This window comes from Pteronotus mesoamericanus, unplaced genomic scaffold, assembly GCF_021234165.1.
Source record: "Pteronotus mesoamericanus isolate MK-2021 breed Mesoamerican mustached bat unplaced genomic scaffold, CSHL_Meso_final contig_221, whole genome shotgun sequence".
Lineage (NCBI taxonomy): Eukaryota > Metazoa > Chordata > Mammalia > Chiroptera > Mormoopidae > Pteronotus > Pteronotus mesoamericanus.
In genome coordinates, this window is record NW_026555092.1 from 17907806 (window position 1) to 17932677 (window position 24872).

General features: G+C 57.6%; 1 protein-coding gene across 7 annotated transcripts in view; it reads left to right on the top strand.

Moving 5' to 3' along the window:
* The window catches only part of PTPRF (protein tyrosine phosphatase receptor type F), an 83488-nt gene that overhangs the window by 13005 nt on the left and 45611 nt on the right, over positions 1-24872 (top strand). For all 7 annotated transcript variants that reach the window (XM_054572087.1, XM_054572090.1, XM_054572088.1 and 4 more), the window contains exons 3-6: positions 957-1092; positions 9366-9511; positions 9664-9805; positions 22173-22361. In XM_054572087.1, the coding sequence (XP_054428062.1) occupies positions 1002-1092; positions 9366-9511; positions 9664-9805; positions 22173-22361 (568 nt within the window). In that variant the 5' untranslated portion in view covers positions 957-1001. The remainder of the gene's footprint in view (positions 1-956; positions 1093-9365; positions 9512-9663; positions 9806-22172; positions 22362-24872) is intronic.

The following is a 24872-nucleotide window of genomic DNA, read 5'->3' on the forward strand; positions in this document are numbered from 1 at the left end:
GAACACAGGAGAGGAGCCCTGTGAGCAAAGGCCTGGAGGCATTCAGTCAATCCCAAATGAGGCCTTCCCATGCACAGGTTACTGTCTCAGTGTGGTGGCACTTTTGAGCATGTGGCCCTGTGCAGCTTGCCCATGCCCCTGCTGGGACAAAGGCAAGGAGGTGTGGGGTTGGACCTAGGATTCAGCACCCCCATTCCTTGGTCACTAGGGCCCCCCTGTAGTTTCCCTTTGGAGTGGGAGGGTGCCATGGGAATTGGGTAGGATGAGGGTGGCCAGGTGGGCAGCTGCAACCTGTTAAGAGAGAGTCCTGGCGAGCCTGGACAGGTTGTGGCTTTGACTTCAAGCCTCTGATACCTGGATCCTGTCCGCCACTATCAAGTTTGTGCTCAGGTCTGCACTCAGCCTGTGGGGTCTGGCCTCCTGCCCATTTCCTCCCTGCTGGGAGAGGAGGGGGAACAGGGTGCCCCAGGGACTCTCGAGTCTCTAGCCCGTACGGGTCTGCTAACTTCTCCCTGATCCCTGTCTCTGTCTTGTTTTGTTTGGTCTTTGTGTACGCTGACCCCGTTTCCCCGACCCTGCCCCCTATGGAAGTAAGTTGGAAACTCGGAGATCTGGGATGGGGCGTCCCTGCACGCCCTCTGGTTTTGGGGAATAGCCCCCTGCCCCCTATGAAGCTTGGGGGAATGATCTCTCCCTATCTTTGTGACTCTCAGGCTATTTTGGGGGTCACTGGGGGATCAGTGAGGAGCCTGGGTGGTCACAGGGGTCAGAAGGTATGAGCGATCATTGTATAGTCTGGGGGCGGGGGGCGGGGTTCTGTTGAACTGGGTTCTGGATGGTCAGTGAGGATGAGCAGGGGTTTGGGTGATGAGTAAGGCCAGGAGGTGGCATGGGTGGGCAGCAGAGACCTCACTGGAGGATACGAGCTAACTAGCTTGCCCTTCTCTCCATCACAGGTGGATTGTCCTGGAGTGTGGCTGGCCGTGGTGCTGGACTCCTGGATGGCCCCTGAACCAGCCCCAGGGAGGATGATGGTGCCCCTTGTGCCTGCACTTGTGATGCTCGGTTTGGTGGCGGGCGCCCATGGCGACAGTAAGTCTGACCCTTCAAGGTATGGGATCTCCCAGGTCAAAAGGTGGTGTCCCTCCTAGCAGGACACTGGGATGGGGGACAGGACCAGCTACTAGGAAAGACAGGATGGCTAGATACCTCTCCAGACCTTTTTCTGGCCTAGAGAGAACCGCCCTGATGTGGAAAGCCCCTATCCAAGTTGTACCCCAGCCCCATGATTCCTGGGTGCATCCTGTGGAAAGCCTGACTGTCCCTTAACACACTGCAGGGTTGGGCATGTCTAAGCGTGACCCTGTTTTATGGGCTGGGGGTGAGACATGTTTGGGATTCATGTGGTCATTGGGTGACGTGCTCAGGCGTGTGCTGTGTGCACCACTGCAGATCTGTGCAGCAGGCACAGCATGAGCCATGTCAGGGATTGGTGTGGGAATGGGGTGGGGGGGCAGGTAACACGTAAGGAATGTGTATGGACCCTGGAATGGGATGCCACCTGTGTCCGCAGATCCAGGGAGGACTCAGAAGGCAGAGCCATTATAGCTCTTCCCCTGGGCTAGACCCTGGGGATCCAGGTGTGAAGACACAGCCCCTCCTTTCTCTCTCCCCTGGATCTTCAATGCAAAGGGGCATCCCCCTCTCCCAGCCCCTCAGCCCGAGGAGTCTGGGGGGAGATTGCACTTGGCCAGGAGGAAGCTGGTCTCCAGTACCCCTCTGTGTGTGTTGGGGGAGGTGGAATTGTCCCCTGCCCAGATCCAACTCCGAACTTTGGTCCCTTTCTTGCCACCCTTCCCCCTGCCTGGCACTGTGAGACTGGCCGCAGCCGCCCCGTCACCATGGTTACCACTGCTTGGTTACTGGTAGGAGGCGGGGCACAGGGCTGATTTAGCCAATCTGCACATTGAGGGGGAGGGGCGAGGTCGGAGCCGAGGTCCCTCGGGGAAAGGAGATGTTCCCAGACTGTAAGGAGCCCAGAGGTGGCCAGGGGCCAACCGAGGGGTCACCCTGGGGGTCAGCAGTCCATAGGGTTTTCTCCCACCCCCCTCTCCAAGTCTCTAGGCAAAGCTCTGTCTCCTTGCCCCACCCAGGCCCTTTCTCCAAAGGCTCATTAATTATTCAGGACCAGATCTGGAGAGGGGTTGGACTAGAGCTCCTGCCCTTTGTCCTTCCTGGCTGGGCCCTGGTGGGGCTAGAACGGCAAGAGGGAGGGGAGGATATTCGGGGTGAGGGGTAATGGGAGCATTGGGGTGCTGGCAGTGAGAGGGCTGGACAAGCCGGAGTAGGGTGGGGTTAGGGGGTGGGGGTGATCTCCAAGCCTGGTTAGTGAGTGCTTGAGCCTGTAGGGACAGGTTGGGGTAGAAGTCATCAGGTGTGACTCCCACAGTGGCAGGGAGGCACAGGCTTGTCGAGAGTCAGGTGTGGTCATTTGCCCTTGGACATTGTAGTACCATCTGCCCTGCTCCCCTGCCCCCGCCCTGGCCACTCTCGGGGCCTTTAGACAGGGAGCTTGAAGGCAGAGGGAGGACGGCCCAGCTGGGCTTTCAGAGTCAGCGCCTCCTGGGAGAATAACTGCCTTTTCCTCCTGCCTCAGACCCAGCATGCCCCAACCTGTACCCTCACCCCCCCCCCCCCCCCCAAAACCTGCTCGTCTTCTTGTTTTCTCTCCTGGCAAATGGCATTACCACCCACCCAGCCACCCAAGTCAGAAACCTGGGCCTCCTCCCAGCCTCCTCCCTCTCATACCCCACATCTAATCCATCACCAAGTTCTGTTGTTTCTACCTTCTAAATATCTTTGGAATGCATCCACTTCTCTCTCTGCTCCCTTCACCCAAGCCACCCTCAGCTCTGGTTGGAGCTTTTGTATGCAACAGCCTCCTGATAGCTTCCTTGCCTGCAGTCTCTTTTCTCATAATCCATTCTTCATTCCAGAGTAAAAGTCGTGTCGCAAAACGAAAGCCTGATCATGTCACCCTTCAGTTTAAAACCCCTCACTCTCCTCCCTTTTGCCTTCAGGATCAAGCCTAGGGGTCTCAGCCCTTTAGCAGGCCCTGCGTTGTCAAGCGTCTGCCAGCTCGTCCTTCCCTCTGACCCCCACCCCACACCCCTGCCAGGCTGACCTCTCTCAGCCGCTCACATTCTCCCAGGCCTCCATTCCTCTTGTTTCCTCTGCTTGGCACACTCTTCCCCATCCCCTTCTCCTGACCAGTTCCTGTTCACCTGGGGCCATCACTTCCTCCGGGGGCCCGGGTCAGGGACCCCACCTCTGTGCTCCCGTTGGATTGCATGACTGTGACCATCTGCTTTGGGTCTGCCTGTCCCATTGGACAGTGAGTTCTGGAGGGGTCAGGCCATTGTCCAGCTCTGGCCTTGGAGTGTATTAGGTGGGCGAAGGGGCGGAGCCAGGCCTGGTGCCCCAGTAGGAATTGGGGCAGGGCAGAATAGCTTATAGGGCAGAGTCCAAGAAGCTTCATGCTGGTCCCTTAGGGATCAGAGCCCGAAGGTCAGGATCTTGAATGTAGGAACCAGCCAGAGACTCTGAAATACTCGAGCAAGGACGCTCTCCTTCTAGGCAGAGCGCTGCAGGGCAGGGGCCTGGGAGATGGGCTCTGTCGTCCAGGCTGCCTTAGCACTGCACACACTTTTGGATCTGTCCCCCTGTGGTGGCCAGGGTTGAGCTGGGCTCGGGAGACTTCTAGCCGGGGCAAGCAGCAGACGCCGACAGAGCTGCCGCAAAAGGTAGGGCAGGCACCCCAGAGAATTGACGACCAGAGCAGTGAAGCGCGGAGTGGACAAATGTGTTTCTATAGGCCTCTTAACGAGACAAATGAATGGGGGCCCTGGCCTCTGAGGGGAGCAGAGGGAAGGGGGGTTGGAGAAGCTGCTGCGAGAGTTAGCCCAGGTGCCCCCGCATCAATGCCGAATCAGCTCTGATGGAGACCTAGGCTTGTGGGGCTCGGGCAGCTCCCCCCCATCCTGGGGCTCTGTGGCTTCTCAGGGGGGAGTCCGGTGGGGCCAGACGTAGTCCTGGGCAGGAAGAAGTTTCTGCTGATCTGCCATGTGTGTCACGTGCTCGGTGGGAAGAACACAGGCCTGCCCTTGGAACCTGCAGTGTGGGTCACCACCATGGGTGCTGTGTTGGGAGCGCACCAGCATAGAGGCAGTAGCCTAAGCATCTTGGGAGGCTTCCTGGAAGAGGGGGTCCCTGAAGGGTGAGTGGGCATTTTTAATGGGGGTATTGCATAATGAGATGAGATTGTGGGGAAGAAGCAGGGGTGGGCCTGGGCTCCTTGGTGGAGTGTATGGGAAATCCCAAGTGAGAACCATCCCCCTTTTGTCCCCAGACCGTGTGGGACAGGCAGGGACACAGGACCCTGGTTATGGCCCAGTTACTTGGAGTCTTAGCATCGGAGAACAGGATGCCTGATGGCTGGAGGGGTAGGTGGTGGGTGGGGACAACAGCCTGAGTAGCTGAGGATGTGTCTGTCACATCATTCCCCTGCCCCTAGAGCCTGTGGAGCTGGAACATGGCAGTGTGCTGCACGCAATTCTACAGTGCTCTTCCGCTTTCCTTACGGTACGAAGACCTGGAGTCCTGTCTAGACTCTGTCCCCTGGGGAGCTTTCAGCAGGTTGCTTTCTCTCTCAGGGCCTGTTTTCATTGTTGCGCAATGAGAGTAATCACTCCTACCTGGAAAGGTTGACTGAGGTCACCTGTTCAAGGCACCTGGCACGTAGTATGTGTTCCCTTCATAGGAGGCCATGGCCTAGGGCTCCCTGAGTGTCCCCTGGAACCCAGGGTTGTCTCTGAGTGGGGTTCCTGGGTGGCAGGGTGGACAGGAGCAGTCACAGGAGCCAGCACTAATGAGTCCCTAGCTCATTAGGCGGTTCAGGGCCTGGGAAATCACCTCTCCAGGAGCTCCCGCCCCTGCCTGGCAGTCCCTTGCTATTGCTACTACGGCGTGTCTGCTCTCTGCTTTCGTGTGCTGTTTTGTAGTGTGTAGGGTTACTCTGCAGGGAAGGCACAAAATAGCAGTCGGTCTCTGGTGGAGGACCCTTGGAGGTGGCCCAGCTTGGCTGTCCCCAGGGCTGGATCAGAGGGGGGCATGCCCACCCACTACCATGGCAGCCGCTGTTCCTCATAGGAACATGTCCCTCTCACCTTGCTTGGTCTCAGGGCCTGTGCTGGAGTCAGGACCAGGGAGTCACACTCTGGTGGAGCAGAAAGCCCCTCCTGGCTTGTGGTCTCTGTTCAGACGCACACTGAACACCAGCTCTGGGTCAGAACTGGACAGACTGGTTAAGTCACCGGATTTTGACCACCTGCCTGGGGACCTGACCAGTCACCATGGCATATGATGGTCAGGGCTCAGATGGGAAGCCCAAGGGCTGTGGGACGCAGAGCAGGCTGCCACAGGCTTGGGGGTGGGGGTACGACGCCCGAGAAGGGCAGAGCACACACTAAGGCAAGGGGGTGCCCACAAGCCTGGCCTATTGGAGCAGACCTGGGTGGGGGGTGGAAGGTCCCCCAGGGCTGAGGGGTGTTCCAGGACAGTGTGCGGCCCATTGCAGATGCTGTTTTTTGAGAGTCAAGATAGGTGAGCCTGGAGACATTAGCAGGAGCAAGTGTGTGGAGCAGAGTCGGGGCACAAACAGAGGGACTGGAGCTGAGGAGAGACATGGTCAGATTTCTGCTACCCAGAGGTCCACCTGGTGAACAAAAGGAGTGAGGGCTTGACAGGGCTTGGGGACGAAGATGAGCTGAAGTTCGGTTTGACTCCTCTGCTGTGTGGGGTGCCCCTGGGGTGGGGGATGTTGCTGAGGAAAGTCAGGGAGAGGCCAGACTGAGGGGAGGGACCTGTCCCCTGGGTGGTACCAGGCTTGGGCTGCACTGCTAGTCTTGCCAAACTCTGGTGGGTGGGTGGCCAGGCGGGGCACTGGCCCCACTCCAGACTCCAAGGGGTGTTCCGCCTCCTCCGTGGCCCCAGGCCTTGGGCCCAGTCCAGCCTCCACATAGTACTAAGGCCTTTCTCCTTCTCTCACTCTCTCTAGACCTATACCTGGCTGAGAGCCACTCCCCAGTTTCTAGTTCTTTGTTTGGCGCCGAGGCCCCGCCCCACCGCGCCCCGCCCCCAGGCACACGCGCTCGGCCATTCCGGTTCTGCAGGTTCCAGCCTCTAGTTTCTAGGCAGACACGTTGAGACTGGAGCCAAGGAGGGTTTCTACCCTTACGTCTCTCCCTGGCGGAGGGGCCCTCCTCCTGATGTGTGAGGTGAGGGGCTTCAGACTCCATCCTCCCGAGGCTCGCTCTCGTCGGTCGCTTCTTTATTTTTCCATGCCCCTGCATGCCAGGAACTGGGCCAGGCCCTGCAACTGGGCAGGAGACAAGGAGGCTTGGTATCTGCCCTGCCCAGGGCTATTGTTCTAGGTGGAGAAGCAGCTATGACTCAAATACTCCCCAAAATGTGGAAAAAGTAATCAGTCGCCTTACATAGGTACATAACAAACCATGAGCGAAAGGAATAACCTCACACACCCACATAACAAACCATGAGCAGTGCTGTGAGAGAGGCAGATGGAGTTGCCGGAGAGCTTTAAACCAGGAGCTGAGCTAATGGAGGTGGGACAAGGAAAGGGGGACAGAGGGACATTCCCTGAGGAAATGATTTTTAAATTGAGTTCAGAAAGGTAAAAATAGGACTTAGTGGCTAAAGAGTAGTCTTAAGAGGTTTGTGGCAGAGGAATAGCCTGTGCAAAGGCCCTGTGGCTGCCAGGGACACTGCTTATCCAGGAGAAGGAATGCCAGGGCTCTGGAGCCGGGCAAAGTGGCTGGGGTCACACCTGCCAGGGCTCTCTTTTGCCATGTAGTTTAAATTTTGTTTGGAGAGTTTCGATCAGGGGAGAGAGGCCATCGGTTCACCCTCGCTGCTGAGTAAAGACTAGACTGGAGGGGGCAAGACTTGAGGCAGGGACACTGCTCAGTAGGTGAGTGGAGGGCCCAGGGAAGGGAAGATGGTGTCTGGGCTAAGGTGGTGGCAGTGCCGAAGGCGAGCAGGTGGGGATGTCTGGAGGGCCGCAGGTATGGGGGAGGGTGCACAGCGTGTGCAGAGTCGGGCCAGAGGTGCCCCCTGCGCTGGTGGAGCCTAAGTGGGCAGAGTCCTACCTGAGAGGACCTATCTGAAAGGGACAGGCTGTGCAGACAACTGCAGACTGGGGTGTCCAAAGCCTCCTTCAGAGGACAGTCGGGAGAAGGGCGGGACCAACTGAGGCGCCCTGAACCTTTGTGTTGTCCCCATACCACTCTGGTCCTCACCAGGCTTGTGCGTCTTCCCGCCAAGGCTATCCCCCGGCGACTTCGAGAGCAGCCAGGTGGGGCCCGATGTTAGGACTCGGACCGCCAGCCCAAACTGTGGCCTTACCCCCAGATCCCTCTGTGATTTGTCCGTTATGCACCTCCTGAGCCTCCAGTTTGGAAATGGGGATGATAGTACGACCTGCCTCACGGGGTTGTTCTAAGACTAGTAATGCCCGTGGGAGCAGTGGCTGCCCTCACGCCAGGCCTGCCGTGCGTCCAGCCTGTGCAGGCAGCGGACAGACGTCACGTCTCGCCTGCACAGATGTGTCCCCAGCACCATTTTGCAGATGTGAAAATGGAGGCTCAGAGAGGGTGAGTGATTTGCTTCATAATCACATGAAACCTCCCAAGCCTGCTCTGTAAGGCAGGTTCCTCCCTGCTCCCCACGAGGCTAAGCCCTCCCCCCTCTTAGTCCCTGCAGCTGTCATTCCTGACACTGGGGGTCCCCTTGGACCCTCCTCTCCTTGGGGACCCTGCTCCATCTGCTGTCCCTCCTCTCTCCACCGGACTGGTACCCACTTCCTCTCTGCTGGCTTCTTCCCATCAGCATTTTAACATTGTCTTTCACATCTTAAGGGAAAAAAGAAGAAAAATAAAAATGTACAAACCTCCTCCAACTCTCCTTCTCTTCAGGTGCCGTATTTTCTTTATCTTCTCCTTCACGGCTAATCTTATTTAAATAGTCACTTCTCTCTCCACTTTAACTCTCACTCCTTGACCTTCTCCGGTCTGGCTTTGGCACCCACCACACCACTGACCCTGCTTTTGACAAGGCCTCCAACAATACCATGTGAACTGTTTCGTGCCTGGTTCTTTGGAAACAAACAGGCTTGAATGCCAGTCTCAGATGTGCCGCTCCATTGGCTTTGTGACCTTGGACAAGGGACTCGACCTTTCTGAGCCTATAAACTGGCAATAATGACGATGAAGGACTAAATGAGATAAAGGACCTGGTTGGTGCAGAGTAGGTGCTTAGCAGAGTATTGTCATCATTGCACACGCATGTTTCTTTGCCGGGGCCAGGCCAAGCCTGGATGCACCGGCACCAAGCAGGTGGACTGAAAGGTCATTTCTCACGGTATTAGCCTTCCTGGAGCTGTTCATTGGCCTGATTAATACGAAATGGATCTGCCGTCAGGATTAACGAGGTGTTACTACGTCCCAGTGAAGGCCAGTGTCTTTGGTCTTATGACCCTGGGTGGTGGGATTCATAGGGACAGGTGCTCCAGGTGATGTGGGCATGGCAGTACAGTGTCTGAGCCCCCTCCTTTTTTCCCCTCCCCCTATCTCTCTGTGGATACTTGGGGAGACATCCCGGCTGTCAGAAGGCAATAATCCCGTCAGTGGGGGCGGGGTGGAGGGGCAGATTTACAGGAAAGCATTCACCTGGGAAGGCGTCCAGAGATACTTAGAAGGTGGAATGTCTGGGCCTTCGGGAGTGATGGTATGTGGGGGCCGGAGGAGAGGAGGAGTCGCAGTTTCCGGCCTGAGCCTTGGGGTAGATGGAGGTACCATCACCTAAGTGGAAAGCAGTCGGGGAGAATCAAGTCTGAGGGAGATGCTGGGGCTGTTCTGAGCGGCTCTCGGCATGCCTTTGTCCTAGAGTTTGGAATGGATCAGGGGATAGGAGACAAACGAATGGTTGTAAAACATGGGCTCCAGACTCATGATGTATGAGTTCGAATCTCAGCTCTGCCACCAACCAGCTGTGTCACGTTGGGCAAACCCCTCAACCTCTCGGTTCTTCAGTTTTCTTCTCTATAAGCAGAGGTAATTATAGCACCCACTTCACATACCTGCAGCTCTTGGAAGAGTGCCTGGCACATAGCATGTATATGGTTATGTATCCCTACGATTATCTCTTCTATAGGTCTTTTTTGCTACCACCCCATGACTGCCACCTAGTGTTGGCCATGCTGTGGTGACATGGTGTCTCCATCTCTCCAGGCAAACCTGTCTTCGTTAAGGTCCCGGAGGACCAGACTGGGCTGTCGGGAGGGGTGGCCTCCTTCGTGTGCCAAGCCACAGGGGAACCCAAACCACGTATCACATGGATGAAGAAAGGGAAGAAAGTCAGCTCCCAGCGCTTCGAGGTACGTCCTCGGGTGGGGAGGGGCAGACGGGGCTCAGGGTCTGCCTACTTCAGAGGCCACTCCTGTATCCCCGCTCCTTCGGTCTCTCCTCCTGGAGGCAGGAAGATGGTTGACTCACAGCGAGTTGTGACCAGGTGTCTGTCCTCTGGCAGGTGATTGAGTTTGATGATGGGGCAGGGTCCGTGCTGCGGATCCAGCCGTTACGGGTGCAGCGAGACGAAGCCATCTATGAGTGCACGGCCACCAACAGCCTGGGAGAGATCAACACTAGTGCGAAGCTCTCAGTGCTGGAAGGTATGTGCCGGGGAGGGGGCGTGGCATGGTGGGCGGGTGGACTGATGTCTGGGAAGAAGCCCGCCATGGACTCGTGTGTGTCTGGCAGAAAGAAGAACCGGCCCTTCTGGGCTTGATGAAAGTCAGCAATGCACAAGGGCGGTCACTGGATTCAGCCTGGATTGTTTGGCTTGTGCTGAGGCCCGCTGTGTGCTCATGTCTTTGTATTCCCCTGCTGAGCTGCGCACTGCCCTGGTGGGTCTAGGTCTGACCTGAGGCCTGGGCCGCAGCTGTGTATTGCTGGGGTTACGTGGTTTGTGGCAGTGGATCGGATTTTCCGGTGGCTTGCCGGTGGGCTGCAGAGAGCCGTGTTCCTGGTGCAAGGGTCCTGGATGGGGGGCCGGGACTCTGCGTGTGGAGTTGAGTGTCTTCTCTCCCTTCATGGTTCCTCCATTCATTCCCAAACACTCCCTCATGCTGCCTTGTGTCCAGAGGGTCATCTGACCAGGCCCTCAAGGCTTCAGTCTCCAGGAAATGCTGTGGGGGCAGCGCCGAGGATGGGCAGCACAGGAAGAAGGGAGCTGTTGTCTAAGCTGAGCCCTGAGGGTGAGTGGGAGTTGGGGTGGGGCCTTGGGCAAAAGGAGCAGCGTGGGCAGGTGCCAAGGCCCAGAGGCAGGAGGGGGTAGAGCCTTTCTGGAGGGTGTGTGTGAAGCTGGTGGGCACAGAGAGAAGAGGGGGAAAACAGTGCAACCCCCTCCCGGGGACAGAGGACGTGATAAACAGGGTAGGGCATGACGTGACCACCGCCCAGCCACCCTGGATTCGTCAGTCTGAATATGCGTGTATTTTCAAAATATAGTATCGATTGTTGTTTTAAAAAAATTACAGTAACAATACCTGCTCAGAATTACAAACTTGATAAGTAAAAAATAGCACATAGGGAAAAATAAAAATCACCTGTTATCTTACCTCTACTATTAACATGTGGTTAGTTCCTTATAGTCTGTTTTCTGTGCATGCCCTTATATAACAAAAATGGGATTACATTCTGCCCAGTGGTTTGTAGACTGCTTTTAGAAAAATACCGTGAACATCTTCCTCTTCATTAAGTATTCTTCTGCATCATTATTTTTAATGGCTGTGGGTAAGTGTCGCTTGGAAGTACCCTAATTTATTTAGCCATTCCCTTATTGTTGGACGGATAGGGTGTTCCCAGTTTTTTGCTTTTATAAATAAGGTGTTACACACATCCTTGCAGATAAGGTGTGTTCACCTTCCTGACTATTTTCTTATTCTGGATTCATGGAAGTAGAATTGCTGGATCAAAACGGCACATGCATTTTTAAGGTTTTCAGTATTTCCAGAAGACTGTGTCAGTTTATACCCCCACCAAGCAGGTCATAAGAGGGCCTCTTTGCTGCACATCCTTACCAGCAGTGGGAATTAGCATTAAAAAAATATCTTTGCCAAGTTAATAGGCAAAAAATGACATCTCAATTTAATTTGCATTTCTTTGATTACAAGAGCAGTTGAGCATATTTTCACATTGGCCATTTTTACACAGTGGCTTTATGGGTTCACACACGCATCCATTCAGTAATTCCTTTGGTCTGTGTCTCCTGAGAGACAGGGCGGGGCCCCCAGCTTCAACGGGCAGTGGAGGACAGTGGTCAAGAGCAGACGCTCAGACCACTCACTCTGTCACCTTGTGACCTTGGGCAGTGACTCTGCCCCTGAGCTTCATTGGCTCCTTCTGTATTTACAGATGTCAATGTAGTACCTCCTGCCCAAGCTGGTTGGGAAGATGAAATACGATGCAGTTAAGTGCTTCCCAGGGTTCTGTCATGAGTGGTAGCTGCTGGGACATAGGGCTAGAAGCTGTACACTCTGAGGCCCAGACACCAGAACTGCTAGTCCCCGGCTTCCATGCTGCTTGGCATTGTCTGGGTGGTACAGCCCCTCCCTTCTGCCCCCATGAGGGGAACTTACCTGTAGGGGAGGGACCCAGAGGACAGGCCCTGGACCAGGATCACTGCTGAGTGACCCTGACATCCCTGACCTCAGTTTCCCCATTCATGACCTGAAGACACGTATTCCAACACTGCCCCCGCCCCCGACCCCCGCCTGCCGCGTTGGTATCTGCCCTGGCATTTGGGAGTGGCTGCACAGCTAGGCTGTGGCTCCTGCCCCGAGAGCATCTCCTCAGACTCTCATACTGGGGAAAGGGGCTCCTTGTTGGTGTTGAGAGAGAAGTGCCCCCAAAGCCCCCGTGCCCCAGCTCCGGTCCTGGCTCTCCCCGCAGGGCAGTCTCCTACCCGCACCGCTGCCCTGGGCAGCTTTAACTTTCAGAGGATTGAGGAGGATGAGGATGGCCTTCCAGGGCCTGAGCTGAGGGGGATTCAGACTTTTCAGGGGGTTTCTTCATCCCAAGGGGCCTTCTTGGGTCAGGGTTTCTTTCACAGGATCTGGGGTAGGTTTGTGTTTCTGGGGTATGGGAGGCGTCTGATGAGGCTGCAGAGAGCGTGGGGCAAGTTTCTCTCTGATCCAGGCGCCCTGTTTGGGTGGGGGTGGAGCTGTGGGCCTGAAGGAGCCCCTCCTGCCCCTGAAACACAGTACCCAGAAGACAAAATGCTGACTTTACCATGTTGGTCTGTGTAACCTTGACCAGTTCCGGGCTTGGCAGAAAGGAGTGGAGTGGGAGGCCTCAACGGTGCCAGGGGGTGGGGCCAGAGGAAAGCAGCCCAGACTGTGACCAGCCCGCCTCCCCACACTGCCCCGGCCCCCGGCCTCCTGTGTTGGTCAGCAAAGCCCAGTGTGTGTAGGAATGACTGGCGCTTTGGGCAGGGACCACTCACCCCAAGCTGGGCTCTTCAGGGGAGTGGCTGAGGGCTGCCTAGGGTGACCTGGCTCAGGCGAGGGGCTGGCGCACCCCTAAAAGGGAGTCCAGGCCTGCAGGTTTGTCCCAGGCCCCCTGCTCGGCCTTGCTCCACACCAGGGCCAGCCACCCTTACATGCAGCTCCGCTGGCGCCTCTGGGAGCAGCCCTGCTCGTGGCCTTTGCACCCAGCTCCCCAGGCAGAGCCCCCGCTGCCCTCATACCCAGGCGGCCACGCAGCAGCACAGGCTGACTGGGGGTGAGCCCATCCTGGACTGTGAGGAGCGCAGAGCCCGCCGCCCAGTGTTCCTGTCTGAGTGGTAATTGAAGCCATTAGCGAGCCAGCCTCTCCCTCGCTGGGTAATGGCAGGAAAAGCTCTTCTCACTCCGCACTCTTGAGGCGGCTGAATCACTCCCCCTCCAACCCACCCCGCTGCCACCACTGAGACAGGGAATCTGACATTTTCCCTCTTTAGGGAGGGGGAGCAGAGGGGGAGGGGAGGCAGGACTTGTTTCTTGGCCTTTCCCTCCAGGGGGTTGCGGGGCGGGGGCAGGCGTGAGGTTCTTGGAGCTCAGTCTGGAGGTCACAGATTTATCTGGGCCAGTGGGTTCTAGGCCAGGCGGGACAGTGGTCAGGAAAGTCCTGGAGGAGGTCAGACAGCAGAAGTGTGGCAGGGCTCTGGTAACTTGGGTAGATGCTGGAAGGACCAAGAAGGAGGGGGAAACAGAGGGTGGAAAGGCTGAGGTGCAGGGGTGAGCTGTTTCTGACGTTGTCCTGGGGGGCCTGGCTCTGAGGGCTCTGGGTGCAGGTGGCAGAGTTTGCCTTGTGGTCATGGATACAGCAGATGATTCTGTGGTTGTGGGTGCCCTGTGTGCTCTGTGCAGGGCAGTGCGTGTGGTGCAGTGTGTATAGCAGGCGTGTGCCTTACAGGCTGTACACATAGCAGGGGATGTGCAGCAGACTGTGTAAGTGTGTGTATGTGAGTGCGCATCAGGCGTTATGTGGGGGGTGTGGTGTACACAGCAGGTGGTGTACCTCACGCGGCAGGTGGTATACATCATGGGGTGTGCGTGTGCATCAGACGGTGGGGGGTGGTGTGTACAGCAGATGGTGTACATCATGCAGTGTATGTGTGTGCGTGCACAGTAGACAATGTGTGTGGGGGGTGTGGTGCATACACAAGGTGGCCTGCATCTTACAGGCTGTGTGTACAGGAAGGGGGTGTGCAGCAAGCAGCCTGAGCTGAATGTGTCGCCAGTGTGGTGCTCTGGGGGGTCAGAGACCCTGGGTCTGGGCTCACTGTCTCTGGGACCGCTCAGGATCCTTGCTCGGAGCTGTTGGTCTGCTGGGAGCTGGGGCCGGGGGGGGGGGTGCGGGGCAAAGGTGAACGTGGGGCAGAGGGGCTGGTCCGACCTTGTCAGTGCCTGTGATGCACCTCAGCGGTTCCTCTCCAGCCAGGCCAGCGGGGAGAGTGCACCAGACAGGGATCCCACCCAGACCCTGGGACTCCTTCTGCTCCCTCCTCCCCACTAAGTCCAGGTGCCTTTTACCTGTTCCCACCTGGCCTTAGTGTCTGCTGGCTGACCAAGAATATATCACTCATGCCACGTGGGCCCAGGAATCCAGTTGCCTGCTCGGAGTGTCTGGTCTTTCCTACGTCAGGGCAGGCTCTTGGGGCCAACTGTCAAGCAGGGTAGGGTAGCGACTGGAGCGGGGAGCTGTCAGTGCTGGGCCTGGACCCCTGGGTTCCGCCCTGGCTCTGACCCTGCCTGGCTTTGGGACCTGTGGGGTGATGAAGAACCTCTTGAACCCCCCTTCACCCACCCCAACACATGATCCCTTTGGAAACAGCCCTGGCGACAGGAGGGCAGATGAGCTACACATGCCCCTGTCCTGAGCTGGGCTGAGCCGGGCAGACCCTGGAGCTGAGCTGGGAAGGGAGCCTGTGTTTTCCCAGGGAGCCAGCCCTCCCTGCCCCTGGCCCAGGCCTGACTGGGCGGAGGGCTTCCGCGGGCAGAGGGTGACTTCCCATGTGGCAGGATGTGCCCCCTTCCTGCTGCCTGCGTTTGTGTCTGGGTAACAGGCCGGTTCTGGGAAGCGGGGCCTGTCGCCTCCCTGGTTTGCAGCACGGAAGACCAGGAACTCAGGCCAGCCTCTGCCCCTGCCCTCGCAGCTGCAGCCTGCCTTAGGTGCCTCTGGGTCCAGTGACTGTGGTCTCTGTGATCTGTCTTTCTGCCCTGCCCCCACATCGTGGCCACAGTGGCATTCGAAACCATGCAGATAAGAGACTCTGCGTCCATTTCCTGGAGAGTTCTGTGCCCCAGGCATGGGGGTGGGAAAGAGGTCAGGTAGGTGGGCACTGCCAGGAGGCCCTTTGAATGTCAGACTCTGGGTTTCTTGGTACCTAGAATCCCCCGTTGTTTTTTTTCTAGTTCCGATCTGCCTTCAAGGGCCCAAGTGGACCTCTTTCTGAATGGGTCCTCCTGTGGAATGGGCAGTACACCTGCCTCTTCTGTTAGCCACAGGCACACTGGCACCTCTCTTGTGCCCACCATGGCCCCCCCCCAGCCCTCTAATCACAGGTGCTTACAGAGCCCCACTATGTGCCTGGCCCCTCGCTCACCTCCCCCTCCCCCAGCCTCATGGCCACAGTGGAGCTGGCAGCTCTGGGGACTGGTAGTCAAGCTGGAGGTTTTAAATGACCTGTGTGTGCACACTCTCCATCCTTGGTGAGGTGCCCCACCTCTCTCATTGCCAGAGGAAGGAGGATTTTAATCAGGGGAATGACATGATCAAGTGTATGCTTCAGAAAGGCCCCTGGGAGTGCAGAGTGGGGTGGAGGGAGACCAGTGAGAGGTGGGGGTAGTCCTGCTGTCCACGCCACAGGTGGCAGTGGGCCAAACCCAAGTGGTGGGCAGGAGAGCAAGGGAGACCGGGCTATAAGCAGTTTAGAAAGAGCAGCAGCCTGCCTGGCCACCTGTGGGATTGGGGAGGTGGGCACCTCTGGGCGACTGGCTCTGTGGCCAGTTAGGTGGTGGTACTGTTTTCTGAGATTTGGGTATGAGAGCAAGACCTGGTTTGCAGGAGCAGGTTGAAGAGCCCTGTTAGAAATCTGTGTATTGGGCACGCGCAAGCGTCCAGGGGAGGTGTCAGGGAGTTCCTGTTCAGGTTCTCCGGACACTCCACCACGGGACATCTGGAGGTGGAGTTTTGAACGTCAGGAAATGGCAAATCCCAGGGAGCGAGAACCAAGAGGGGAGGGAAGGGGGCCTGGATGGAGCCCCAGAAGCTATCTCTTCATGTTGGGAGGAGAGTTTGCAGAGGAATGTGGTGAGGAGGGCCCTGAAAGGTGGGAGGGAAACCAGAGAGTGGGGCCGTGGACACCAAAGAGGAAAGAGGACGTGAAGTAGGAGGGGGTGGTCAGCAGGGTGCTGTCCAGAGGTCAGGCAAGATGAGCGGGAAGAGTCATTTGGGTTTACCTCCATGCAGTCACGGTTGACACTGGGGAACATGCTGGCAGGAAGCAGTGGGTGGGGTGGGGGTGGCAGCTGGGCTGCAAAGGCCTGGGGAGGGAGTGGGGAGGCTGTCAGCGGTCCGGAGGGATTGGGCCTGAGCCTGACCGGGGGAGGGGCAGGGGCATAAATGGATCAAAAGGACCCTCCTGAAGGACGACGAAGGGAGCCCCAAGAGGAGAGTCTGACGTGGGCCAGGGTCCGGAAGCCAGAGTGTAGGTACGGTGTGTGCCCAGCGGTGGCCCCTGGGGCCACTTGGGTGTGTGTGGTGGGGAAGCCTCATCAACCAGGCTGAGTCGGACTGTGTGAAGCACCAGGGAAGCCCCGGGGTGAGAGTGGGGACTGGGAGGGGGAGGCCACGGCTGCCGACAGGCCACAAACAGCTCAGATTCAAAAACAAAACAGGCTTTTAAGATGCCAAGTTTGATGAAATCTGAGTGCTAGAAAAGGTGGGAGTTTTCTCTTGGAAAAAGCTGAAAATTGAGACTGAAAGCAGCAAAGGGAGATGGACCCAGGGCTTTCCGGGGCCCCCCTTACTTCCTGGAAGCCTGGGGATGGGGCTAGGCTCTCTGGGGAGAGTAGGACTCTGCGGGTCTGGAGAGGCCTTTCGACTTGCTACGGGGTGTCTTGGCCTGGCCCTGCTGAGAGCGGAGCTGCCTCAGGCACCGGGCGTGAGGTGGCCTTGGTCTCCTTAGGGTACAGGAAGGCTAGGGGAAGCCAGCAGCTGCCCATGAAGTTCCTTCATGTGTCTCAACATGTCTTTGTGTTGTCCTGTCCATGTCTCTGTCCCTGTGCCTTCAGGTCTCAACACACGTGTAACTCTGACTGAATGCCTCCACATGTGTGTTTGCATGTCTGTGTGCACTACCTCTGGGTCGGCTTGCTTGAGTCTTTTTTTTTTTGAGAAGGGAAGGGAGGGAGAAGGGGGGTGGGGAGAGAGAAACATCAGTGTGTGGTTGCCTCTCGCACGCCCCCTACTCAGGGTCTGGCCTGGCAGGCATGTGCCCTGACTGGGAATCGAACCAGTGACCTTTTGGTTCGCAGGCAGGAGTCTTTCCACAGGTGCTTGCCACTGCAGGTGCCCCTCCACATGCACATGTAAGTTTCTGTTTTCACACCTGTCTTTTTTCACCCTGTGTGTATCTGTGGCTGTACATGTTTCTAGGTGTGTGTTCAGAGACAGGGTGAGACCATACCCAGCACTCACACACAGGGAGGAGGTCAGGTGTACAGACAGTGCCACCCCAGGAAGCCCGTGTATGTGTGTGCCAGTGTGTCCCTGCATATGCACAGAGACGCCAAGGAGCTGGGTAAACCAGGGTGAGGCGGTCATGCTGACAGACGGCGCTGCCCACCCTGAGACCCTGCAAGGCGTCTCCATCTGTCAGCCTTCCTGGTGCAGCCCCCTCCCTCTGGCCCAGACTCCGCCTCAGGCATCGCAGGCTCTGCTCGACAAAGAGACCTGTGTGTGCTTTGTAGGGGGCCTCAGCAGCCTCCCTCCCCCAGTCATTGCCGCCAGCCTAAGCTGATCCCCTGTCCACCCCCACCCTCATCTCATCTATCAGGACCCCAGCGTTTTCCTTAGCTTCAGCCGGACTCACTTTTCCCACCCTCCCACAGCCTTTACTCAGGCAGTCCCTCCCTCCCTCCCCCCAGAAAGCTCTCCTGCCTCCCATGCTCAAGTGTTTCCTACCTTACATCTTCTCCCTCCTCCAGGAAGCCACCAAGCCAGGTGAGCTATGGAGGTGAACTGAGCCACTGCTGTGGGACCTCAGCCAAGCTCCTGCCCCTTTCTGATCTTAGGCTCCCAGCACTCCAGCATGCACATACACACCCTGTCATCTTCCTCTGCCCAGAGGGGACAGCGGGAAAGGGCTCAGGTCTCCCTCTGCAGTATCTAAAAGCCAGCGCAGTTTGGAGCAGGAGCCATTCGTGCACACATGCGCACCCACCGCAGGTACATGGAGGTCTGTGGGGGCAGACCCTGGGAGCATGTGTGTGTGCACCCTGCGTGTGCATATATGCACGCAGCTGGATGCAGCTGGAATCCACAAACAGCTGTAGAGTCACGGGCTCCCGGTACCTCTAAAGTCCCCAAAGCCTTTTCCATCCTGTATGAGAGGATGGAGGGACCCCGGCCCCACGAGGGACAGACAGCAGATGCCCGGCATTGAGGCTGCAGGTGTGTGAGGACCTCCCCCTATTGGTTGAGTGGGATGGACGCCTAGGAGGGGAGGGTCCTAGGAGGGGGCGCAGGGGCTCCACCCAGGTGAGGAGGGAGGGGCAGCAGCTGCGCGCCGCCTGGACTCGGGGGCACGCGCTGCGGCGCCGCCGCCGCCGTTGCTATGGTTACCGGGTGGCCAGGGAGGGGGAAGGGTCCTTCCTCCCCTCCCGCTCCGCAGGGCTGGTTTCGCACGGACTGGGCCTGAAGGGTACATTCGGGTGTTGGAGCCTGGTTGCATGGCCTTCCCATGGGTGGCCACGTGTGGGGACTGTCGGTTCGTTTTGCAGTAAATAAAAAACGCAGCGGCTTGTGTGCGGGGAACCTGCGGTGGAGTGGTGAGCACCGGAAGACGGCAGAGGGCGTGGTTTTGGGGGACTGAGCCAACCTTAGGGAGGTGAGCCGGAACGGTGGCAGGGTGTCCCCAGGGCTGCCCTCACCTCTGCTAGACCCACCCTGCCCCAGCCCTGCCGTGCACTTGGTCCCACACCTGGCCTCATCCCAGCCCCACCTCCCAACAAACTGTGTGACCTTGGGCAGGTTTCTAGGTCTCTCTAAACCCCCGTTTGTTTATATACCTCAGGGTTTTGGAAGAAATTAAATCATTTTGTAAAGCATTTTAACTCCGTACCTATTAGGTAGTAAATGCCCCATTAACACAACTTCTCTTCCGTCGTATCTGGGCCTCAGTTTCCCCAATCCTTGATGATGGTTTGGCGTGGTCATGTGACATCTGCAGGAGTTTTCCATCGCCTTTATCCTGAGTGGTGCTCCTGCGGGTATCTGGGCAGGGGTGCTAGGGCGTAGGGGATAAATGTGCCAGTCGGTGGAGTTTACAACAGCATGCCCAGTGTTCACCTTGTCCGAGGCACACAACGGGCATCAGTCGCTGACTGCTGCGCTTGGCTGCGGGTGAGTGTGCTGGAGGCGCCCAGGTGAGCATAGAAGGAAGAGACAGCAGTGGTCACTCCTGAGGGGCTGGAGTCCCCCTGAGAGATACATTTCTCCTTCCTGAGGGGCAGAATGCAGTCGTGTGAGTTCTGCCTAGAAGCCCTCTTGGCACAGGGGAGTGGCTTTTGGGCCCTGCTGTGTTAGGGACGGCTCTTTGCACATGCCGGCTTTAGGCTCTGGCGGCGGTGCCTAAGGGATCATCTGAGCCAAGGATGGAGCCATTGAGGGCGCGATAATTGAGGGAGGAAAATTAATTGTCCTTAATTTGGCATACATCCCAAAGACCTTCTCTGTGTTAGGAATTCAGAGTAGACTCCTAGGATGTGGGGCTGCAGATGTTTGTACTTCTTCCCTTCTCCTTGATCAGTACCCTGCTGGTAGAGTCGGGGTCAGCTGCCTGCTGGACCCTAACTCTGGGAAGACCTGTCCCCTTTGTGCACCCTCACCGCCATTGCTTGGGAGGGCTTAGCAGGTGTTATTGAGAGATCTCAATCTGGGAAGAACTAGACTGGCGCCCTGCTGGGCTAAGATGGCTCTGGCAGTGCTGCGCACCCCCAGCTGCTGGGGAGAACAGGGAGGGGGTTCTAGGGGAGCCCCGGGTCTCAGGCTCTGCCTGGGCCTTCCTATAAAAGCAGGTGGTAGCAGGGCCAACAATGGAAGCTGTTCCCCTTCTTAGTGCACCCCCAAGTCCTGCCTCATTTCCATCCTTTCCTTTCTTGCCGTTTAAATTTTCCTTTTAAAAATCAGCTGAGCCCTGGCTGGTGTGGCTCAGTGGATTGAGTGCCAGCCTGTGAACCAAAAGGTTGCTGGTTCGATTCCCAGTCTGAGCACATGCCTGGGTTGCAGGCCAGGTCCCCAGGTTAGGGGCATGCGAGAGGCAACCAATTGATGTATCTCTCGCACATTGATGTTTCTTTTCTTCTCTTTCTCCCTTCCTTACCCTCTCTCTAAAAATAAATGAATAAAACCTTTTTTTTTTTTTTTTTTTTAATCAGCTGAAAGTTAGGACTCTGGGGTCATATGTACAGCCACAGAGATGCTTAGGTCAGGCCTGGAATTTATAGGGGAAGTGTACTGCCAGCTACTGGGAAGCTGGGGAGGCAAAGCCAGGCTGGGAGTCCTACTGCTCCCCACCTCCAGGCCCCATCTCCTGCTGGGACCACAGTCCCTTTGGGATGTCCTGGCAGCTGGAGCCTTGGCAGAGAACCCCCTGGGTCTGGCACCAGACAGAGGGATGTCCTGCCTCTGCCTTCAAGGGCTCCTCCAGCTTTCTCTACTGCCTGCCCCTCCCCCCCTCCATCAGTCTCCCTGGGCCTCTGAGAATTTTCAGGCAGGACAGCGCTGCTGTCCTTTACTTTCTTCCCTTCTGAGAATACCACGTGCCTTTCCCCTGGCACAGGAGCCTGACCTCAGCAAATGTCTCCATATACCCATCTTGTGCCGGGCCTGTGGGAAGGAGGTGCGGAGCCTTGCTAGCCTCCTGGTCTCCCCCACCATGGGGCCCCACTCCCCCGCCAGGAGACTGACGGTGGCAGTGTTCCCCTCCCCCGATGGGGCACGCCTGGCGTCCACACTGGTGGAGAGGCTCTGATGAGCTCGCACAGTTTGTGGTTTCCTCCTGGGGGAAGAGCCTCCTGCCAGCCCAGGACGCGACAGAGGGCCCCAGGCCCTGGCCTTGGTACCTCTCTGCCCCAGTCAGCCCTCGTTAGTAGTAATAACGCCAGCTCATGTTCATTGGGTGCAGATTCATGGTCAGGCACTCTCCAGCACCTCATGCGTATTATCAGATATCCTCACGATGGTTTTACAAGGTAGGCGCTTAAACCCCCTTTTCAGATAAAAAAGGAGTCATGGAAAGGATTTTGTAACACACCCAGATTATAGCTCGTTAGTGGTGGAGGTGGGAGTCCCACTTGATCTGCACTAGCCTGGACCCTGTGCTCCCAGCCCCTTGTGCTTCCAAGGGTGGGGAGTGGGCACATTGCCCCCCAGACCCTCAGGGCTGATTCAGGAGTCCATGTGCAGGGGGAGCAGGGGAGAGCTGCTGACATCTGTCCTTGCTGACCCATGGAAGTAACTCCTGTGAGCTAGAAGACAGCAGCTAGAGAGGAGTTTTCTCCCTTCCTCCCCCTGCGCTCCGCCCCCCGCCCCCATAAATTTTGGTCTTCTCAGAGCTTTTATATTGCCTTAGCTTCCACATGCTCGGACATGGACCCCAGGCCTGAGTCTGGACCCCAGGTCAGGCCTGAGTGAGGGAGGAGGGTCAGGGTCAAAGCTGCAGTAGAGGCTGGGTCAGAGTCAGGGATCAGGGGTCAAGGGTGGCTCGTTGGTAGGGTGGGGGTGCTCGGAGTCAGGGCCAGAACCCAGGCTGTGACGTGGGCTCTACCATGTGGTAGAGCTGGAGGCTGGATACAGGTAGCAGCGGGAGCAGACGGGTGTGGGTGCTGGACCATTCCGGGAGCCTTCAGGGTGGGTGTGGCTGTCGATGCCACCGCGTCAGCTGTGAGCCCAGCGTCCGGGTGGCACTTTCTGCAATGGCCAGGAGAGCGTCACTCCTTGTTTTTCCTAGGACCCAGAGAGAGAAGTGCTGACATCTTCATTCTGAGCCGTTGCTTCTCAGACCTGGAAACCAACTCGCTGACGGGGCCGGGTGGGCCCCACTGCCGCCTCTGGCCCTGGGAAGGGTCGGCCCGGGTCATGGCACGCAGGGCTCTGCTTAGAAGTCAGGGGTCTGGGAGAGAAGAATCTTTCTTGACTCTTGAGGATTCCAGCCAGCCTGGGAGTCAGGGCATCTTCGCCCTAACACGCACATCTGCTCTCTGTCTGCAGAGGACCAGCTGCCCCCCGGGTTCCCCTCCATCGACATGGGGCCCCAGCTGAAGGTGGTGGAGAAAGCGCGCACGGCCACCATGTTGTGCGCCGCAGGCGGGAATCCAGATCCTGAGATCTCGTGGTTCAAGGACTTCCTCCCTGTGGATCCCGCCACGAGCAACGGGCGCATCAAGCAGCTGCGTTCAGGTGAGCAGAGGACTGCACAGACGGGAGGAGAGGTGTGGGGCCCAAACGCAGCACAGCCTTCCCTCTTGGGCCTGCGTGCCCCGGAAGGCCTCAGCCTGGCGGTGACCCTCCAGGGCTGAGCAGAGGGCACCTAGCGGGTGGGCCAGATCTTGCTCTAGACCCTCTTGACCCAGCAAGAGAGCTTCGCAGTGAGGGCTAGTCATCGGTGGTTCTTTCACCATCCTGGGATTGTCCTACTCCAGACGTCGTGTCAGCTCTGCTCCTCACGGCACGAGTGTTGTGCCCAGCCTGGTGCTGGCCTCTGCATAGTTGTTCTGTGGGTGTTCATCCTCCACCTTCCCTGCAGCCCGGCCTGAGAGGGGGGGACTGGATGGTGCTTCTCTTTACTTCTCCAAATGGCAGGGAAAGAGGCCAAAGATGCCTGATTCATCAGGCTTCAAAAGGCTGGACTGCAGAGCTTGGGACCAGGGGGAGTTGCTGCCGCCCCTCGGCCACCAGGGCCACCTGTCTCCTCTAGATGTCTCAGTAGAGCCAGTGTGGAGCCCTGGGAGCAAGGATACCATCTTGACCAGGCGGGAGGTGTCGCCCCGTTGATCGATCTGCCTGCGAGGCTCCTGCCAGGATAATTGATTCAGTTTTTGTGAGAACAGAGCAGGCGGAAAAGGAGGCCCAGGATCAGCTTAGCTGCATTCTGCATCTGCCGCCAGCGTGGCTGGACTGATAGGCCTTGGTCCAAAGTCCTCCTGCTAGCCGCGGGATGGGGAGCTCGGGCGGGCTGGCCAGGGCCAGCCAGAGCCAGCCAGAGCCTCTGCTTCCCTTCAGCCGTGATGTCTACACTGTGAAGGAGGACATGACTCTGCTTCTTTCAGGCCCTGCGGGCTTCAGAACACCCCTACCTCTCCCTGGGGTGCCAGCCCCTCCCCACGAGCTCCCGCCTGCCAGGCACCCCCTTGGTGCCAGGGAGGAGGGAGAGATGATTTGCCCAGCAGGGGCAGGATTCCGGCCCCAGCCACGGCCGCCTGAGACAGCCTACGAAGTGTTAGCTCATTTAATTTAATTAAAACTCAACAAGATGGAGGCAGCTGTAGCGCAGTTAATTAAAACAGTCATAATCAAAGCAGGAAGCAGTCCGGCAGCATTTGCAGCCGTTGCCCAGCGCTGCCCAGCGGCCGGCACAGTTCGGCTCCTCTATGTTTCCCCACACTCCCCCAGGCAGGCTCCCCAGGCAGCCAGATGGTCCTGCCCGCAGGTCTGGCCTCCGCCCCGAATGGCGCTGACTGTCCATGGCAGCAGTTCTGGGAAGGCACACTGCCTCGCGCGTTCGTTCATCAAGTATTTATGTAGTGCTAGCTGTGTGCCGGCCCCGGGCCACACAGTCACTGCCCTGTGCGTTGGCTCCCACCCAGTGCTCCACCCAGTGCTGCTCTGGCAGCAGCCTCCTCCTCCTCTCAGCAGCAGTCCACGCCCCTCCCTCCTCCTTGACCACTCCCTCCCCTGGCTCCCTGGCTTTTCTCTGTCTGCCCTGCAGCTCCCTCTGACTCTGCCTGTTCCTCCAGCCGGGAAGCTGGCGAGCCCTGCCCTTGCCCCTTGGCCAGAGCCTGCCCCGGCCTGCTCGCCCACTCCTGCAGCTTCAGATACCCTCCGCACTCCTGCAGTTCCCAGATCTGTCTCTCCAACCCAAACATCTTGCCTGTGTTCTAGGCCAAAAAAATGTATCTGTCTTCTGGCCGTCACCCTGACTGTGGTGAGCGATGTCTCCCTTCAAACAGCCGTACCCTTTCCCCGCTGACCCTCTCTTTTTGCGTAGCAGCCTCCCGACCTGAAACCCTGACTCCGCTTCCAGTAAGGAACCCCCCAGCTCCTCTTGATTTGTCGCCATCGGGACTCTCAAGTTCCCCTTTTCTCCTTTCGTTGCCTGCGTTGGCCGTGTCCCAGGCTGCCAAACGTTGCCCTCCCTGCCTCCAGGCTCTCCCCTGGAATCCACCCTCCAGCAGCCTTCAGAGTTTTCTGCTCGTGTCCCTCCGTCATCTGCTCTGACACCGTCATTGCCTACACAGTCAGACGCGCGCCCCTGAACAAGACACACGGAGAGCCCCTCCGTACCTTCCTCTCCTCCCACCTGCAGCTTTATCTCACTGGGTTCCGGCTACACCACTTGCTGGCTCTGTGGCCTCAGTTAAGTTATTGAAGGTATTTAACTTTTTGGAGTTGCAGTTTTTTCATCTTCAAAAAGGAGTTGCAATAAACTCTTAAGTGAGACAGCGGCAGTCAGAGTGTTAGCTCACTGCCTGGCATATGGCGCGGGCTCTGGGAACATGGCTCTTGTTGCTTCTCACTACCCCCCACTTGTACTGAGCCACCTGACCCCATCCTGGCCCTCTGCTCACATTCATAAGAATGTGAAGCCCCCCTCTTCTCTGCCCAAAACCTGATGCTTTAGGACTCATCCTGCTTTAATTTTTACCATCTGGCTCCAGCTCTGCTCAGAGAGGCCGGACACTCCTTACAGGG